This window comes from Hyla sarda, chromosome 8 (genome assembly GCF_029499605.1).
Source record: "Hyla sarda isolate aHylSar1 chromosome 8, aHylSar1.hap1, whole genome shotgun sequence".
NCBI lineage: Eukaryota > Metazoa > Chordata > Amphibia > Anura > Hylidae > Hyla > Hyla sarda.
In genome coordinates, this window is record NC_079196.1 from 174057546 (window position 1) to 174078499 (window position 20954).

Sequence of the window (20954 nt, forward strand, 5' to 3'; positions counted from 1 at the left end):
TTACCATCTATTTCTGGGGGCTTTATGACGTATGTTTGGGGTCATTGTCCTGCTGGAAGACCCAAGATCTCGGATGCAAACCCAGCTTTCTGACACTGGGCTGTACAGCGCGCCCCAAAATTTGTTGGTAATCCTCAGATTTCATGATGCCTTGCACACGTTAAGGGCACCCAGTGCCAGAGGCAGAAAAACAACCCCAAAACATAATTGAACCTCCACCATATTTCACTGTAGGTAATGTGTTCTTTTCTTTGTAGGCCTCATTACATTTTCGGTAAACAGTAGAATTATGTGCTTTGCCAAAAAGCTGTGTCTTGGTCTCATCTGTCCACAAGATGTTTTCCCAGAAGGATTTTGGCTTACTCAAGTTCATTTTGGCAAAATGTATTCTTGCTTCTTTATGTCTCTGTGTCAGCAGTGGGGTCCTCCTGGGTCTCCTGCCATAGCGTTTCTGTCGACGGATAGTTTGCGCTGACACTGATGCTCCCTGAGCCTGCAGGACAGCTTGAATATCTTTGGAACTTGTTTGGGGCTGCTTATCCACCATCCGGACTATCCTGCATTGACACCTTTCATCAATTTTTCTCTTCTGTCCACGCCAGGGATTAGCTACAGTGCAAATTTCTTGTGGACAAAGGCAAATCTAGATCTCTGGAGATGGACTTGTAACCTTTAGATTGTTGATATTTTTCCACAATTTTGGTTCTCAAGTCCTCAGACAGTTCTCTTCTCCTCTTTCTGTTGTCCATACTTAGTGTGGAACACACAGACCCACAATGCAAAGAGTAAGTGGACTTCTCTCCTTTTTATCTGCTTTCAGGTGTGCTTTTTATGATGCCCACACCTGTTACTTGCCCCAGGTGAGTTTAAAGGAGCATCACATGCTTGAAACAATCTTATTTTTCCACAATTTTGAAAGGGTGCCAATAATTTTGTCCAGCCCATTTTGGGAGTTTGGTGACATTATGTCCAATTTGTTAGTTTTTTCCTCCCTTTTTTGGTTTAGTTCCAATACACACAAAGGGAATAAACATGTGTATAGCAAAACATGTGTTACTGCAATCCTTTTCTGTGAGGAATATTTCATTTTCTAGAAAAATTTCAGGTGGTGCCAACATTTACGGCCAAGACTGTATCCACACCTGCCCACCCCTTGGATCCTATTCATGTATCATTAAAGCTGACAACATTGTGTTATGCTTATCAGTTTACTTTTTAGTGTTTGATTTCTTTTTTGTCCCACTTTGTGTTTAACTATATATATATATATATATATATATATATATATATATATATATATCTCAAAGGCTGGCTTGTGAGTCGCTCACCCTGTGCACGCCCACCTCGCCACCTGTGCCGAGGACCGTCCGGTACCGCCTCCGGCTGCTCACTTGTGAAGGAAAGAACAAGGTCCGGCACTAGGTTGCAGGTAAAAACTTCTTATTTCTTTATTTGAAGATTCTGCAGTACAGGGTAGAAAGTCTGACACGTTTCGCTAAAGAGCTTAATCGTAGACTCACGATTAAGCTCTTTAGCGAAACACGTCAGCCTTTCTACCCTGTACTGCAGAATCTTCAAATAAAGAAATAAGAAGTTTTTACCTGCAACCTAGTGCCGGACCTTGTTCTTTCCTTCATATATATATATATATATATATATATATATATATATATATATATATATGCTACATACGGTTAATTGTATTTTACCTCTTGTAGTGGACCGCATTTGGGCATACATTTGTATACTTTTTTTACATAATCACAGTGGTGACAATGCAACTAATTTTGTGATTTGGAACTGTGACAATATTTTTTAAACTGCTGCTGGTTCTTTTAAATATTTTAAACGTGTATGTACAATCATCAATAAAGTTTTTTTTACATTCTATTAAAGTATAAAAAATAAAAATAAACAGAGGGTATGTGGCGCATTCCATCTGATGGACGCCAAAAGGACACTCTTGGATTAGCCTATTGGCAAACTACAACTCTCAGCATGCCCGGACAGCCAACGCCTGTCCGGGCATGCTGCGAGTTGTAGTTCTGCAACAGCTGGAGGTTCACAGTTTGGAGACCACTGTCCTATGACTACATTTTGTGTAAGTGTATGGTATGTATGAGCATATTCAAAGGTCGAGGTGCATTTGGTTTTGTTGGGATTCGTGTGAATAAGACCTAACAGCAGTCAGTTTATTATTAAGGCATTTTTCTCCCTTGTTCCCTTCTAAAATATCCTGTAATGTAATAGAAGTCAGGTCCTGGTCACAGTGTGGCAGACAGTGCACGCACGCTGGGAATTGTAGTTCCACAGAAAGCTCTGTATGACCGTGTGTGACAGGGACAGGAAGGGCACGGATAGCCTCGGAAGGGACAGGGTTAAAAAGAAAAGGGGCCGCGCTGGGCATGCCGGGTAAGCGGAGGCGGCCATCTTGACTTCCTGTCAGCGGCTGAAGGAGACAGCGCGGTCATGAAGCTGGTCAGCAGCGCCCGGTACCTCTCTGTAAGGACTTGTCTCTTGCGTTACCGCTGGTTCTGTTCACACTGTTGTATTGGGGCTGCAGTACTGTATAGCGGAGGAGGGGGGCGCTGCTTCTGGTGGTCCAGGCCTAATCCCCTATATAGGTGACAGTGTTACCACAGTGACCCCTCCAGGGTCAGGCGGGGTGCTGGGGTGTCAGGGCAGGTGTTGGTCCAGGGATGGTCGGTGCTGTGTGTGAGAATACCGGGGGGCACGGTGAAGGTGACCCCGCCGCCCTGTGTGACTGCTGCTCTACTACAGGCTGCGGCTCCTGCACAGACGGCACTACAACTCCCAGCATGCCTTTTTTTTCTTCATTTCTAATTTGACTTGTTTCTGGATACTGGATGAAATCCTGTATAGCTGTGGTCTCCAAATTGTGCACCTCCAGTTGTTGCAAAACTACAACTCCCAGCATGCCCGGACAACCAATTTCCATAATACAGCTCTGAGGAGATTTCCATAATACACATTGTATATCAGTAGTCTCCAAACTGTGGCCCTCCAGCTGTTGCAAAACTACAACCCCCAGCATGCCCGGACAGCCAACAGCTGGAGGGCCACAGTTTGGAGACTACTGATATACAATGTGTATTATGGAAATCTCCTCAGAGCTGAAAGCAGAGTTCTGCACAGACCTTGTTCTGGTGATTTCTGTTCCTGGGATGTGTCACCTCTACAGGGCCTTGTTCATACTGGTAAAATCTACACGGATTTTTCACAATAGAACTGCGCCTAATTCGGAGACTTAAAGGAGTAGTCCAGTGGTGACCCAGTGGTGAACAACTTATCCCCTATCCTAAGGATAGGTTTGAGATCACGGGGGGGTCCGACCGCTGGGGCCCCCTGCGATCTCTCTGTACGGGGGCCAGGCTCTCCGGCCATATAGCGGGTGACTACCTCTGCACGAAGCGGCGGCCGACACGCCTCCTCAATACATCTGTATGGCAGAGTAGAAGCGCTGCCTTTGGCAATCTCTGGCTCTGCCATAGAGATGTATTGAGGGGGCGTGTCGGCCGCCGCTTCGTGCAGAGGTCGTCACCCACTATCTGGCCGGAGAGCCTGGCCCCCGTACAGAGAGATCGCAGGGGGCCCCAGCGGTTGGATCCCCCTGGATCTCAAACTTATCCCCTATCCTTAGGATAGGGGATAAGTTTTTCACCACTGGACTACCCCTTTAAGGGTGCGTTCACACTTCGGAATCTCCGCTCGCTGAATTCCACGAGCGGAGTTTCCGCCTGGCGGCCGCCACCACAGTTACTTCGGCGCTAGGGCCGCGGTGCACTGACCCATCACCATTGACGGCTATGCAGTGCTTTCGGAATCCGCGCAAAGAATGAACATGTTCTCTCTTTGCGCGGAACAATTTCAGCGGTGGAAATTCCGCAGTTTGAATGGGTCTCACGGAGACTCATTCACACTAATGTTATGTTCACACCGCAGAATTCCTCTAAAATTCCTCATTCGCATAAGTGTTTTTTTTTTTTTTTTTCTGAACTAAATCACTTGACAAAAAACTCGACTGACCCGACTCAAGTCAATGGGACTGGCGGTGTTCGTTGTGCTCCAACTCGTTTGGCGCAAAAAAAAATAATTTTTCCACAGGAGTACCCCTTTAAATAGACACTGCCACTTAAAAAAAAAAAGTTTTGACATGTCTAAAAGTATTGACCGGTCTGTTGGAGAGTTCAGAACATGACGGATAACTAGAACTACAGAAGGCCATGTTCACATGGCATAAAATGTGCGGAATGTCCGCCTGCAAAACCCACATTTGCACAATCAGGCAGGCGCTAGGACCACTCAGAAATGCGCTGTCTCATAGACGGCAATGCATTTCCGACAGAAATCGGCAAAAACAATACACAAGTCTATTCTTTTTGGCTCGTTCTAAGGATTGGTCGGGAACACTCAGACCCAGACCGATCAAAACTTTTGACATGTCTCTAGGACAGTGTTTTCCAAATAGCCAAAGGCTGTCTGGGCATGCTGGGAGTTGTGGTTTTGAAATAGCTGGAGACACACTATTTGGAAAACACTGCTCTAGGACTTGTCAAAATGTTGTCTTTTTTTTTTTTTTTTAAGCCATAATACTGTGTAATTGCTGTACATTTATGTACCTAGTAACTTGCTTTTCTTTTTATTGTAGAGGAGGCTTTACTCTGCTACAGCAGCAGCAAAGTCTGAAGCTGCCGGAGGAGCACGTCTTCTGCCTGAGGAGCCTGAGGTAAAGGTGTTGACATTGGCTAATGGTGGTAATATGCCAGATTTTATGGCTGTTGTAATATCCACGTTTGGTGTAGTTCCTCTGTTTCTATGTACATAGATCAGGCCCTGAATTATTGCAGTATATATACAGACGTACAGTAGATACAATACTGTCAGTCTCCCGTATTGTAATTCCAATTATCACTTCTGAGTTTGCCCTGGTGTACACAGATGTTGACCAGTTATTTGTGGTTATTTAAGGTCAGTTCCTTTTTTTTTTTTTGGGGGGGGGGGGGGGGGGGGGATTGGTGGGGCCTATTCTAGTGAGTGAATTGTGCTATCTTCTAATACCACCTGTAAAGTACTGTTTTTGACTGTCTAGGGCAGTGTTTCCCAACCAGGGTGCCTCCAGCTGTTGCAAAACTACAACTCCCAGCATGCCCGGACAGCCAAAGGCTGTCTGGGCATGCTGGGAGTTGTGGTATTGCAACATCTGGAGGCACCCTGGTTGGGAAACACTGGTCTAGGGGCTCAGATGTAGTATCAGGCACTTGTACAGATCCTGAACATGGAGCTAATGTCACTATACACATTGTCATGTAACATAGTTCATAAGGTTAAAAAAAGACCAGAGTCCATCAAGTTCAACCTATAACCCTAATAAGTCCCTACTGAGATGATCCAGAGGAAGGAAAAAAAAACCTCATACTAGAGGTAAAAATTCCTTCCTGACTCCAAATATGGCATCAGAATAAATCCCTGGATCAACCTTCTGTCCCTATAAATCTAATATACATAACCTGTAATGTTATTATTCTCCAAAAATGCATCCAGACCAGTTTTGAACTCTATTACAGACTTCACCATGACCATCTCCTCCGGGAGAGAATTCCACAGTCTCACTGCTCTTACAGTAAAGAACCCCCGTCTGTGCTGGTGTACAAACCTTCCTTCCTCTAGACGTAGAGGATGCCCCCTATTTATAGATACAGTCCTGAGTATAAACAGATCATGGGAGAGATCTCTGTACTGTCCCCTGATATATTTATACATAGTTATTAGGTCTCCCCTAAGCCTTCTTTTTTCTAAACTAAATAACCCTAATTCTGATAATCTTTCTGGGTACTGTAGTCCTCCCATTCCCCATATTACCCTGGTTGCCCGTCTTTGAACCCTCTCCAGCTCCACTATATCTTTCTTGTACACTGGTGCCCAGTACTGTACACAGTATTCTATGTGTGGTCTGACTAGTGATTTGTAGAGCGGTAGAATTATTTCCTTGTCGTGGGCATCTATGCCCCTATTGATGCACCCCATGATTTTATTTGCCTTGGCAGCAGCTGCCTGACACTGGTCACTACAGCGAAATTTACTATTTACTAAGACACCCAAGTCCTTTTCCACGTCTGTCGTCCCAAGTGTTCTCCCATTTAATATATGTCCATGAGGCAGAAAGTTTCTTGAGGTTTGCATGCTGCATATTTATAAGTACATTATTCTTTGGTTTTACAGATCACCAAATTGCCCAATGGACTGGTAATCGCATCTCTGGAAAACTATTCCCCAGTTTCTAAAATTGGAGTATTTGTAAAGGCTGGAAGCAGATACGAAAATGCCAACAACTTGGGTGTTAGTCATGTCCTGCGCTTGGCATCAAACCTGGTGAGATTTGAAAAGACGTGTTTTTACATTATTTTCTAAATGTTTAGACCTTGTGGATTTGCAGTGTTGCACACCCCAAATCTATAGCAAATACACTACAGAAATATTAGCATTTTTGGATGTTTAGAGGCATAATTTTTTTTAATTTCATTTTATGTGGTGAGGAGGTAAATCTGCAGCACAATTCTCAGCAAAATTGTCTGCTAATACCAGCTGAGTCAGCTGCAATCATGAGAAATAGCTGGGTGAAGTGTGTGGAAGCATGCACTTTGCTTCCAGCAGTCAATCAATTCCGACTACTGCGTTAGTTTATGGAGCGAAAGAGTCAGATTGGTCAGCCGGCAGGATGGGGATTTAAGCGCTCTGCCGCACATTTCATTTGGCTGTTACTGACAAACGCAGCTAGTCTCTGGACTGAGACCCACTGTGATCTAAACTTAGAAAATATGTGGATGCTGCCTGGACACTGTTATTTCAGAAACTTTTTTTTTTTATACATTGTAGATAACCTATGTATATTTGTAATTTACATTAACTAAAAAATGTGTGTAATTTTGGTTTAAAAAAAAAAAAAGAAGAAAAATGCTTTACGCTCAGAACGGTCCAGAACACTGTCTTGTCATTGCAGCTATTTCTGGTGTGTCTCTGTGAAACAAAATACAGGAAGTAGATAAGGCGAGTGGCACGGCACTGCTGTATATTGTTGGACTCGATGTGGTATAGGTGGATGGATGTAGATGAGGGTGGTGGTGCTCTGGTCAGAGCTGAGGCACAGTAGAATGATAGAATAAGAACAACGAATCAGACCGGCAGACTCACCACGTTCCTCTACTTCTTTATTTGCGTAAGCAAGGCATAGACAGATACTCACAAACTTGGGGGATAGGACGTGCAATGGGGGGACAAACTGGCAACAGACTCCGTTTCGCACGGACCACCGTGCTTCCTCATGGCCGGAGGAAGCACGGTGGTCCGTGCGAAACGGAGTCTGTTGCCAGTTTGTCCCCCCATTGCACGTCCTATCCCCCAAGTTTGTGAGTATCTGTCTATGCCTTGCTTACGCAAATAAAGAAGTAGAGAAACGTGGTGAGCCTGCCGGTCTGATTCGTTGTTCTTATTCTATCAAAATACAGGAAGTGTTGTGGGGACAAGAAGGCTCCCAACTTCACAGAGCCTCAGTGCACTGAGCTGCCACTTGTCAGCACTGAGGAGAGAGGTAGGAGGTTCCCACGTGAGATGTGAGAGATTGCCCTCTCCTTCTCGGTGAACTGCATGCAGTGTGAGCAACATAAACAGGTGAGTGTAGGAACCATAAAAAGATAAAAACCATGTTTTCAAGGGGTATTCCAGGAAAAAACTTTTTTATTTATTTATTTATTTATTTATATATATATATATATATATATATATATAATCTCTCTCTCTCTACTGGCTCCAGAAAGTTAAACAGATTTGTAAATTACTTCTATTAAAAAATCTTTATCCTTTATGAGCTTCTGAAGTTAAGGTTGTTCTTTTCTGTCTAAGTGCTCTTTGATGACACGTGTCTCGGGAACCGCCCAGTTTAGAAGCAAATCCCCATAGCAAACCTCTTCTAAACTGGGTGGTTCCCGAGACACGTGTCATCAGAGAGCACTTAGACAGAAAAGAACAACCTTAACTTCAGAAGCTCATAAGTACTGAACGGATTAAGATTTTTTTAATAGAAGTAATTTACAAATCTTTTTATCTTTCTGGAGCCAGTTGATCTATAAAAAAAAAAAAGTTTTTTCCTGGATAACCCCTTTAAGCACAGAATCGGCTCTGGTTAAATCGTAAGCCTGAAGCATTTTATTTCTTTTTTTTTTTTATGTTGTTGGGTACACTTTAACCCCAAGATGACATTGGGAATAAATGAACTCCCTTACCGTATGGGACTTAACACAACAGGGCGTAAATGTAAACCCTAGAGTATTAAATGACTGTGAAGTGAGCACAGGAGCTGCACTGGCTTCATAGCGTTAGTGTGGATCACACTGCAGCCCCTCATTAACAGTGAACTCATCAGACCACATGGTCATCAGAGTCCAGTGAGCTAAAATGGCAGTGGAGGGTCCCTTTACTTGCTGCCGGATTGCCGGCCAATGAGGCAGCCTGGCTTAGGCTCTGTGGTTAACTTCCTTTTTTTTCATTCCTTTTAGACTACAAAGGGGGCCTCTTCTTTTAAAATAACTAGAGGAATAGAAGCTGCTGGTGCCGGACTGAGGTTTGTGTTTGTAATTGTAATCTTTATTGGAACATAGTTTGGAGAAAGACATGTCCTTTCGATGCCCACTTAACCCCACCAGGACAAGGGAGGGGGAAAAAAAGGTACGCCCATGCATCCTGGTACTTAAAGGAGATATGCAGCACTGATATTTATAAAAGAAAAAAAAAAAACTATCCAGCAAGACATGTTTTGTCAAAATTGGCTCAGCAGATCTCCTGATATGGCCTTCCAAATATCCCTCTGTTTGCAACATGAAGGGAGAAGCAGACTCATTAAAGACTACATGTCCACAATGCTCCTCTCCTACTTCCTGTAAGCTGCCGCCCTCGCCCTGCTCTCCAAACTAAGGAAATCATAATAAAGTAATGCCCCACTCCCTCCCATATGCATATCCCCTCCCATCCTAATGAGTTCCCTCTCCCCCCTGTCCAATAGAGATGAACACTGCACTGTCTGTGCTCACGCTGATTCAGGCTATGTAAACACGCAGCTTATCATATTACAGCAGTGTTTTTCAAAATGTGTGTCCCCAGCAATGGCAGAACTACAACTCCCAGCATGCCTTGACAGCATTTGGCTGTCCAGGCATGCTGCGATTAGTAATTTTGCCACCAGTGCAGACACATGGATAGCAGCCCACTATACTTACTATAATTTCACATATAATGCCGACGGGGATTGGGCGGGGGGGATATGGCGCTGATCACATTGGGACCAATGACTAACCCGATTTGCACCCCCCCCTGCCAGTATTCTTTATGCTGTTATAGAAGTGGAACTGATCTGGACATCCGGTGCAACATCGCGGCGCCCGATCAGCTGAATGGATGGCGGGAGGACCCTTACCTGCCTCATTGCCGTCTGATTGGTCGTCTGCTGCTCTAAGCCTGCGTAGTAGGCTTAAAGCGTACCAGTCAGATCCAACAAAATGTTTTTTTTTTTAAATATATCACTCCTAATCCTGACCATGTACATCTAATTTTTGTGTGTAGCACCTTTATTTTTTATTACACTTTTAATTTAGCTCGCTAGTCTGAATTCCTCTCAGAGGGGGCGTGGCCTCACTGTGCAGGTCTCCGCCCCCTCCCTCAGTATGCTGTCTGCTCACATCTCCCCTAGCATTAGCAAGACTACAACTCCCAGCTTGTCCTCACTGACAGTAGCGGGACACAAGCTGACAGTGGGAGGATTTTTCCTCCAGCTGTGAGCCCTGCACTCACAGCTGTCAATCAAGGAAGTGTGTCCATGAGATAGGTGATGACGCATGGACACAGCAGGATTAATATGTGTCCAAGCCGGCAGGGGGGCAGTTGTTTGACTGGCTTTTTCAGTATGAAATACTGAAAATTTTCTAATGAAAGCAATTGCAAAACCTATTGGTTATACATGGTTTGCAACATATCAAAAGGTTTTTTGTATCTGACAGTGCCCATTTAAGCAGCAGAACACTGATCTATGCTATGGCATAGCATTGATCAGTATATGCAATCAGGAGATTAAATGGTATAGCCACCCCCCTTTTCCCATTTTTTAAATAAGATTTTTTTTTATTACATAATTTTGTGATACCGCCCTGTATGTCCAAACAATTAAAATATAAAGTTAGCTAAACCACACGGTCTATGTGTTCATGTAAAAAAGAAAAAAAAAAATTGTGCATTTTTGGTTGCTTCATATATCACAAAAAATGAATAAGAAGCGATCAAAAAGTCCCTTCAGAATAAGATTAGTACTGATAAAAACTACAGACCACGGTGCAAAAAAAGAGCCCTCATACATCACAGTACGGTTCGCCACAGATTGCTATAAAATAAGTAATGTCATTACAAAGTACAATTGGTGACACAAAGAAACAAGCCCTTATATGGGTCTGTAGGTTCAAATTTGAAAGCGTTATGATTTTTAGAAGGGGAGGATGAAAAAACGAAAATTGGCTTGGTCCTTTAGGTCAAAATGGGCTTCGTATTTAAGGGGTTAGAAGGAATCTGATCTGAAGCATTTATTGTTAAGGCGCAGGTCTCAATAAATATCAGCTGTTTGGTAAACATGGAGCAAGTCACCTACAGTAGTTTTACATAAAGATAGTTCTGCCAGATTCTGAACTGCATTTACAAGGTGTAACTATATATAGCAGAGATGTGACTTCTCCCAGTATAAATTCTGTATGATAAAAACTGACATAATTATAAGTTCAGCTAAATATTTGTATACATATTTGTTTACAGTGTAACAGCTACAAGAGAAAACATGGTTTACTCTGTGGAATGTCTGAGGGACTATGTGTAAGTAACTTTCCCTTCTGTTCACTGCTCCTGAATACATCATGCCTTCCAGCCTCAAGTTTTATGGGGTGGGGAGAGAAAGATGTTTTGCAGAAGTTCAAAATAACATCTGTCTTAATTTGTTTCAGTGATACTGTAATGGAGTATCTCATCAACGTCACTACAGCTCCTGAGTTTAGAAGATGGGAAGTGACTGACATGACTGGCCGAGTAAAGGTTGATAAAGCTGTGGCTTATCAAAACCCACAAGTCGGTGAGTACTGAGTAGGCCTATGTCCTTTAGGGCATAAAAAACTTATGTCCCGTATGTTGTATCATGCAGTACTAGAATAACACTTCATAAACAGCACATAAAAATGTTTCTGGTAAGAAAATGATGCCCCCAAAAATGGCCTCTAAGGAGAAGAAAATGTCAGCCTTTAGTAAAGAGCCAACAGGTTACGGCCTCTTAGTGAATCAGGCTTTGCTGCGCCTGTCCCGCACGTCCACTTTGAAATCTTCGGCAGCTCCAAGCTGGTGTAGATCTCGGCTACAATGTAAGTTTACTTGCTAGCATGTATTGTGATAAATTAGATGTGTGATTAGGCCATGCCGACCTTACACCAGAACATGCTCACTTTTTCATAATTTTTTTATTTTTTTTTTTAAACCAAGCATCACATGTAGAAGGGCACAAAGTCAAACGATGGCTCTCACAAAAAAGGGACTTTTCAACTGCTAAAAAAAACAACGATATAGGCTTAATAAGTAACTTTTTTTTTTTTTCAAAAACTGTATTGTGTGAATCTTACCAAAGTGTAGTTACACACGAGCACATTTCTGTGCCAGAATTATGACACAAGTTCCTGCCTGACCTCAGGTCTAATGACATCCTAGATCCCTATTTAGGGGTTTGTTTGTTTTTTATTTATTTTTTGTTTTAAAGTGAATGACACTGTGTTACATTTGCGCAGGATACTGTACATGTGAATACATCCCTAAAAATCTGGAGGGAGATTTATCAAAACCTGTCCAGAGGAAAAGTTGCTAAGTTGCCCATAGCAACCAATCAGATCGCTTCTTTTAGTTTTGATTGGTTGCTATGGGCAACTCAGCAACTTTACCTCTCCACATGTTTCGATAAATCTACCCCCTAGTGTATTTTCCATTTATTTTTTTAAGTATTTATTTAGAAAAAAAAGCAGTACTACACCAGCACAGAGCTCCTCAAAGCATTGCGACCAGTAATGAGGGGCAGGAAAAAGATGCAATAAACACATGGAAGACCGGTCAGTCATGAAGCCCAACGCTGTGCAGCACAAACACACCACACTCCCACACCCAGAGAAGCGCCACCCGCCCAGCCCCCACTCACAAGGAGGAAATATTGAGGAGAACTAACCTGCTCTGGAGGGACCACCGACTCTCCAAAAACAGCCATGGCATCCAGACCTTATCAAATTTCTTTGGGCACCTGCGACTGATATATAAAGTGCTATATAAAGGAACATACTTGTTAACTAAATTTAAACCATCGAGAAATAGGGGGGGAAGGTAGTGTCTTTCCACGCCATTATCACAACCTTACGCGCGCAAAACAGTAAGAAATGCAAAAGCAAGCATCTATGTGAACCCGATTCCAGATCATTAATGACTCCCAACAAACAAACTTCCGGGGAAAACACAAAGGGGAACTCTAGATGGTTCGACAAGAACTGCATGACAGCCCTCCAAATTGGTTCTACACACAGACAACTCCACACAGCATGAATAAGAGCCCACATCCTACTGACAGCGGAAGCAAGTATCAGAAGAGGAGACTCCTATACGGAACAGTTTAACAGGAGTATAATATAGATACAGTATTAATCTAGCCTGGATAAGTATGTCCCAAGCACTTACCACAGATGGGTAATACGTTTTTACAACTTCTTGCCGCTGGTCCTCTGTCAACTCTGGGATATCCACCACCCACTTCACAAACGCCAACTCAAAGGGATCTGGACCCACCGACTTAAGTAACTTACACAGATGAGTTAGGGCTTTGGCAAGGTCCGTAGTACCCAGCAGCAGTTCCACTTCAGAAAAGACAGGAGTCAAATCAAATTGATTCTGACTAATCAATAAAGCTCTCTGGGCCTGAACCCAATTCCTCTCTACTTCGGGGGAAGGGTTTCTCACCGTCTTTGCCTCCAAAACCATAATCTCCATCTGCAATGCCTGCTCCCTAGCAGAATAAGCAATCCTCTGCCTCGCAACCCCTGCCATAAATGCACCCTTGACATGCGCCTTATAAGCCTTCCTTTCACTTTGTCAGCGTGAGACCTGTTATGTTCCTTAAAACAGTTGAGCCTCAAGCAATGAGGCCGCCACCTCCTCCTGCAGCCAGCCGGGATGCATATGCCAAATTCTAGAGGAACGACCAGGGCCCAAACGTAGGGTGAGTGTAAAAGCTGAGTGTTCGGAGATCCCCCTAGTGGTGTACGTAACATCTTACCATAGACAGAAGATCTGATGACTGATATGCCAGATCAATTCTGGAGAATGTTTTGTTGCCTGCTGAATAAAAGGAGAATACTGGGTCAAATGGGTGCTTCCAGTGTCATACCTCAGTAAGAGACAATGCAGAACTCCAGGCGTTAAGACCAGGAGAGCCAGAATCTGCCACACCAGTGCGATCAACACTTGGATCCGGAACTGCATTAAAATCGCCTATAATAAAAACAGGAAGCAATTTTAGATGTTACACACTCTAAGAAATCAACAGGAAATGGAGGGGGGGACATACACTGACACCAGGAGAAAACTAAAGGCATGTAAGGAGCAGTGGACAAACACAAATCTTCCAAAATGGTCACAAGCCATCTGTTCAATTACCAGACACTAACAGGCACCCACCTAGAGGAAGAAGAGTGAGTGGAATGATAACCCCTCGCAATCCATGCCCTCTTAAGGGCTAAGATTTTTTGCCCTGTGATGTGTGTTTCCTGGAGACAAATCAAATGAGGGGCCTTTCTTTTGATAAAATGTAGACACCGAGATCTTTTAATCTTAGAGTTGAGACCTCTGACGTTCCAACTCAATACCTTTTTTTAAGCGTCCCCATAATCCCAATAGAGAATCAAAGATATCAGGAAAAACCAATCGGGCTAAAAACTCCTACCTGGGGGCTCTCCAGGAACACGGACCCCACATACACAGCAGACACACAAACATTAGACCAAAACACAAAAACGGATGCAAAATATAGCAATAACCTCCCCCTTTAAACCCTAACAACGGGAATTTGTGCAGACCCAGACCCTAAACTCTTAACAGATGGGCAGTAGCAAGTACTCAAACCAACCCACCCCTACTAAATTAGCTAAGTGGGGCAACTTGCTGAAGAGCCATTTAAACTGGTCAGACACTTGTAGATGAGTGTGTTTGCAGGTTGTCTTGTAGCAGAGAAACATTAGATAGAAATTAGGGATCGACCAATTATCGGTATGGCCGATATGATCGGCCGATAATCACGATTTTGGGCATTATCGGTATCGGCAATTATCTTGCCGATAATGCCCGACCCGCGTCGCACCCCCCACCGTGATGCTGGGCGGTATACCGGTATGGATTTTTGCCCATACCGCTATATCGGTCGGGCCCCTCCCCCACCCTCCGAGTCAATAAAAAAATTAAACTTACCCGTAATGGGGGTGGTCCTGGCCATCCATCCTTCCTTCCTGTAGTGTCCGGGGGGGTTCCGGGTGAAGAGTGAACCTGTCCGGGCTGTCCTTCTCCGGCGGTCATCTTCTCCACTCCTGGCAGGCTCCAGCCTAGTACACTGCATAGACGCCGTGACGTCAGGTGCGTCGCTGCGCAAGGGCGTCACTGCGCAGCGGCGCCTATGCAGCGTACTAGGCCAGAGCCTGCCCGGAGTGGAGAAGATGACCGCCTGAGAAGGACAGCCCGGACCGGTTCACTCTTCACCCGGAACGCCCCCGGACACTACAGGAAGGGAGGATGGATGGCCCGGACCACCTTGACAGGTAGGGGCAGAGAAACGGGTGGCGGCGGCCTATTGCCCCGCAAAAGCCACTCCAGATCATTGATTTAAAGCGCCCGCTGCAGCGGTGTCGCAGGGGGTTAAATAGCCGATAACTTATACCGGAATATCGGTATAAGTTATGGGCTATCGGCCCTAACCTGCACCGATTATCGGTATCGGCCCTTAAAAAAAGATATCGGTCGATCCCTAATAGAAATCGTAACTCCCTAGCCTAACAAGACTAACTGAAAGGGGGAGCAGCAGGAGTCTTGACATGGAAGTCAGTCCGGAGGGCCCGCCACAGGCGCGCAGCGTCCACCCGCCTTAGAAACCTGAGGAGTGCGGCTTCAGCTGCTTGTTTTAAGTTTTTTTTTTTCCTTTTTATTAGTCTTGTTCTGTGAGCCACCCATATCTCCTGTAGGATAGCAATCAGCTGTAATGTAGACACCACAAGTCGCAGCAGAGTCCAGGTAACAGGATCAAGTCCAGCAATAGCTATGATGCAGGCAGGCTCACCACAACAAGGTCCAGTAATGCAGGTATCCCTGAGGCAGAGAGAGAATAGAACACTGGCAGTTGCACTCACTGTTCAGCCCAGGGCAGGTACATGCAGGAGACCCCCAGTGTTCCATCAGCAGATGCCAGTAGACAGCAGCGTTCTCCAGCCAGGCAGCAGGGGGTTAACTAGGGCAGCCGGCCACCTCTATAACAGCTCTTTTAGGTGACTGCAGGCCAATGCAGAAGTCCACAGATATGGCAGGGTAAGTGGGAGCACCCAGCACACTCTCCCCACAGCAGGAGCAAGCCCACCAGAGCCCTAGCACAATCTTGCCACTCAGTGCAGGCACAGAAGTCACCACAGTAACAAGGTGGCTCCGCCCTCAAAGCCCAGCAATGGATGAGCTCCAGCCTGCAGGCTCTGATATGCCGACCCCCGTCACCAGCCGCCCCTGCGTCAGCACACTCATGGGCTCCTCCGGTCTCCAGTAGCACCTCTCCACCTGTGCTCAGGACGCACCGCCGCCCGCTTCTCAGAACAGCCGCTCCTGCCTGACCACGCGACTCTGCAGGATCCTCCACCTGGCTACCGCACTAGCCTCTGGCAGCCGCAATAACCTCTAGCAGCCAAGTCTCCCCGGCACTAAAACAGAGTAAGGGCCCACAGGGGAACTAATTCAGGGTAATAAGGAGACGGGCTAGCGGGAGCACTGCAAAGTGCGACCGCTCAGCTCTCCATTCAGGCCATGCCCCCTCCCCCCTTTTTGAGACAAAAAAAAGTGATAGGGGGCAGTTTATTATAGCTTGTGCAGAGGAACTGTTCCTCTGCATAAGTTTTGATAAATCTCCCATAGTTTCTGGTTAAAGAATAAGCTAATTTATTCCCTTTTAGTTGTGGATTCTTGTACAGTAACGCTCTACCAAATTCACTTGGAAACTTCTGCAATTTTCATTAAATTGATTGAAGTCTGACTTTGTACATATTTAATAAAAGTGGTATTTCTCTTCAGGTGTCTTGGAAAACTTACATGCTGCATCCTACCGCAATACACTTTCTAACTCCTTGTTCTGCCCTGACTACAGAATTGGAAAAGTGTCTCCTGATGAGGTAACCATTTACAGTAAATGTATGTGATTTTTTTTATCTTGTGAAGTTGGTGTTTAAGGATATAAATGTAGGTGTCCAAGAAATATTATAGAAGAAATATGATTTGTTGTGATGTGAACCCTTGAAATAACCTGTTTTTGTCTTTTTGTAGCTACAGCAATTTGTACAGAATCACTTTACAAGCGCAAGAATGGCACTGGTTGGATTAGGTGTGTATTATGGGGAAGTTGCAGTATGAGACATTTATTTTGGGAGATTTATTAAATCTATTAAATCTGTGTAGAGGGAAGAGTACATAGCAACAAATCTAATTCATTTCTGAGGCTTTTTTTTTATTTTATTTTTTTAATGAAAGAACAGTAGCCATGGGCAACTGCACCACTCTTCGGGTATGTTCACGCTATGAGAATTTAGACGCGGATACTGCATGAAGAAAGAACATGTTCATTCTTCATGCAGAACAGAATTTCGCTCGCAGAAATTCCTCAGTGTGAACTGAGGAGCGGAATTCAACTCAAATCAATGGGGTTTGGCACTGCAGAATGAATTGGAGAGAAATAAGCGAGCGGAATTACTAGAGTAAATTCCTCTCCAATTCCTCAGTGTGAACATACCCTTCCTCTACGCAGGTTATCTTCCTTATAGGATTCTGCTTTGTAAATGTTCTGACATGCATGCATAATGGCTGACATTTATTATTGTCTTTAGACTGTTTTTCTGTGTCTACATAAGGTGCAAGCAGGGTTTTACGCCTCTTTTTTGCGCCTTTTTTGGTTTACACATTTCTGTGGATTGAGTTGCAATCCACTGATTTTGGCAATACACATGATATGGAAGGGTTTTATGAACTGTGCCTTGTGAAAAGGCGCAAAGCCACTGAAAAGTCTCTAAAACTACACCAGCCCAAACTTAGCTTAGCTTTTTCGTGTATGTGAAGAAAAATGTGACCTGCACAAAATTTATCAAACGCTCTGTGACCATTTCATAAATTTGGTGCTCCTACACATTACCAGCACACAAAAAGGTGTAGAAAAATGCTTAATTTCCCCCCAACAATGATGAATGCCAAACAATGTGTTTCTAGGGATAGATGAGCACGTGCAGATCTCAAAAAGACAAATTCTTTGCCACCATCATTATACTGCAAAGAATAAGTATACATTGTAGTAGAAGTCTAATGATAAATGCTATTGAATTTGTTTATGTGTGTGCGCGTGCATGTGTGGATAGATGTGTGTACTCACTGCCCACTTTATTAAGTACACCTTGCTAGTACTGGGTTGGACCACCGTTTTTCTTCAGCACTGCATTCTTTCTTTGTAGCATACTTTTGTACAAGGTGCTGTAAACATTCCTTAGGTATCACTCTGTGGACATGATGACATTGCATAGTTCCTGCAGATTTATGGGGTGCACAGAATCTTACACCACATCCCAAAGGTGCTCTATTGGATTGAGATTTGGGGTCTGTGGAGGCCATTGAAGTACAGGTAACTTATTGTCATGTTCCACAAACCAGTTTTAGTTTGTAAGCTTTGTGACAAGGGCATTATCCTGTTGGAAGGAGCCATTAGAAGATGGGTCCACTGTGGTTATAAAGGGATGGACATGGTCTGTAACAATACTCAGGCTGTTGCGTTTAAATGATCAAATTGTACTAAGAGTCCCAAAAAAAATGTCCCCTACACCATTACACCACCAGCCTAAACTGCTGATACAAGGCAGGATGGATCCATGATTTCCAGTTGTTTACACCAAATTCTAAGCCTGCCATCTGAATATGGCAGCTAAAATCAAGTCATCAGGCCAGGCAACATTCTTCTGGTCTTCCATTGTCCAATCTTAAGGAGCGTTTGCAAACTGTACCCTTAGTTTTCTGTTCTTAGCTGATAGTAGTGGCATACGGTGTGATCTTCTGCTGTTGTAGCCCATATGCTTCAAAATTGGACAAGTTGTTCGTTCAGAGATGTTGTTCTGCATGCCTTGGTTGTAACAAGGGATTATTTGAATTACTGTTGTTTTTCTGTCATCTTAAACCAGTCTGCCCATTCACCTCTGACAAGGCATTTTCAGTCACACAACTGCCACTTAGACCTTTGACAGTCCCAGTAGATCAGCAGTTCCTAAAATAGTCAGATCAGCCCATCTGGCACCAACCCCCAAGCCATATTAAGTCACCAAAATACCCTTTCTTTTCCATTCTGATGCTTGTTTTGAACTTCATTTAGTCTACATGCCTAAATACATTGAATTACTGCCGTGTGATTGGCTGATTAGCTGTTTGTGTTAACAAGAAATTAAGAGATGTAACTATTAAAGTGGCCATTGAGTTGATAGATATCATTTTGTATTTCGGTAAAACTGTCAGTCACTGGAAGTTTCACTAAATATTTAGGGGGGGGGGGGGATTTATTGTTGCCTATGTGAACGGATTTTGTACACCTTTACTTTTGTGTGATGTTAATGTGGGTGGGGGTGTGTGCATCATATTTATGGTCACAGGGCATTTTGACTTAATTTCTCTATCGGCTCCATTGGGGACACAGACCGTGGGTGTATGCTGCTGTCTCTAGAAGGTATGACACTATGGCAACTAAAAAAAAAGTCGGCTCCTCCCAGCAGGATATACCCGCCTCCAGGCCCTGAGCTAATCAGTTTAAAGGGGTATTTCAGGCAAAACTTTTTTTATATATATATATATCAACTGGCTCCGGAAAGTTAAACAGATTTGTAAATTACTTCTATTAAAAAATCTTAATCCTTCCAATAGTTATTAGCTTCTGAAGTTTTCTGTCTAACTGCTCAATGATGATGTCACATCCCGGGAGCTGTGCATGATGGGAGAATATCCCCATAGGAACTGCACAGCTCCAGGGACATGAGCCATCAGAGAGCAGTTAGACAGAAAACAACAACTCAACTTCAGAAGCTAATAACTAATGGAAGGATTAAGATTTTTTAATAGAAGTAATTTACAAATCTGTTTAACTTTCCGGAGCCAGTTGAGATATATATATATATTAGTTTTGGTCTGGAATACCCCTTTAAGCTTAGTGTCTGAAGGAGGTGGACATGGTCTGGATTTCTCCAGACCAGGTCTTATGTTTTATTATTTTCCTAGTTAGGGAATGTGTTAGTTTTTTTATTCCTTTTTTCTTTCATGTTTTCAGGTGGGGACTCAGGAACTGCAGCTCACTGTTTCCCCATTGCGAGTAAGGGGGCACAGACATTGCGTATATGCGCTGTTAACCCCCTCTCGCCAACGGTAAGCGCCTGGGGTTGTACCTCATGGGTCCGGGTCCCCCTATTCCCTGCTCGCCTCGCTCGCACATGGTAGCTCAGCGTGATGCAGGTAACAAAAGCTGACTGAAGACCTCGCAGAAGACTCCATTAGGTAAGTTCTTCTGACTGAGGTGAGTATATATTTTCTCCCTTAGGTGCTGACTTGCAACCTCTGGAGACCCTCAATTTTTGGACCACTTTCAGGTTAAGGGGCTGGTCTGTGTTGGGGCTCTACCTTTATTCAAGCAGGAGCGAGCAAGGGCATTTTGAGCATGAAGGGGTTACTTTTTACTATGTACGTGTGTGTGTGCTTTATACTATGCGGCTGTCAGCCGCAGCACTTACTATGCTGGTGACAGCCGCGGCGTCTGTACTGTTTGGCGCACGGAGTGCCGACTTTCTTTTTCGGCAGCTGCCGGCGTACATGTGAATCGCCCGCTCACTTCCCCACGGGCGCAGACGCGACTGACGTGCGCCTGGGGCAAGGAGCGGGCGCCATTACTGTTCTTCACGGCGGCAGGCACGCCCCTCTATGGCTATTGGCTGGCCGGTTTCTCCCTCTCTTTCTCTCAGAGCGGAGTTCTCCTCACAGCAGCTGCCACAGGGGACACAGACTCGGGTGAGAGAGTTCTTTTTCATTATGTCCGTACCCAGAACTTTTCCTCCCTCTAAACAGACAACTGGAGCATTAGTTTCCTATTTTGTCTGTAAGTCCTGTAATTCCAAAATGCCTGGTTTGGCTGAACCCACTTGCTCTGCCTGCTCCTCTGCTGCCCCAGGCCCCATGGTACCCCCCGGATGCTCTTTCAGTTCCGGTGGATTCGGCCGCCCCTCCAGCCTGGGTTTCTTCCCTATCCCAGTATATGGCTGACTTAACTCAAGTCTACCGTTCGGTGGCTGAGGCCTCCCGTGACGTGGTGTCTGCCTTGAAGAAGTCTGTCCTGCGCCGACCCTCTAAAGGAACCCGCTCCCCTTCTCCACATACCTCACGCTCTCACAAGCGTACTAGGGGTGCATCTTCTGACTCTTCCATTGAGTCTTCAGGTAGACGTGGGCATTCCTCTCATGGGTCCCCCCCCCCCCCCCCCCCCGGATCATCTGGTCACAAACGTCGCTCCTCCAGAGGATGTTCCCGCAGTT

The 20954-nt window shown here is 44.5% G+C and overlaps 1 protein-coding gene across 2 annotated transcripts in view; it reads left to right on the top strand.

The window, feature by feature from the left end:
• Window positions 1-2071: 2071 nt before the first annotated feature.
• LOC130283949 (cytochrome b-c1 complex subunit 2, mitochondrial) overlaps window positions 2072-20954 on the top strand; it is a 36529-nt gene continuing 17646 nt past the window's right edge. Inside the window, exons 1-8 of one of the 2 annotated variants that reach the window (XM_056533747.1) lie at window positions 2072-2101; window positions 4670-4747; window positions 6241-6390; window positions 8571-8635; window positions 10864-10920; window positions 11049-11173; window positions 16435-16532; window positions 16684-16741. In XM_056533747.1, the coding sequence (XP_056389722.1) occupies window positions 2087-2101; window positions 4670-4747; window positions 6241-6390; window positions 8571-8635; window positions 10864-10920; window positions 11049-11173; window positions 16435-16532; window positions 16684-16741 (646 nt within the window). In that variant the 5' untranslated portion in view covers window positions 2072-2086. Of the gene's footprint in view, window positions 2102-2369; window positions 2503-4669; window positions 4748-6240; window positions 6391-8570; window positions 8636-10863; window positions 10921-11048; window positions 11174-16434; window positions 16533-16683; window positions 16742-20954 lie in introns of those variants that run through there. The other variant, XM_056533746.1, reaches the window with a different exon arrangement.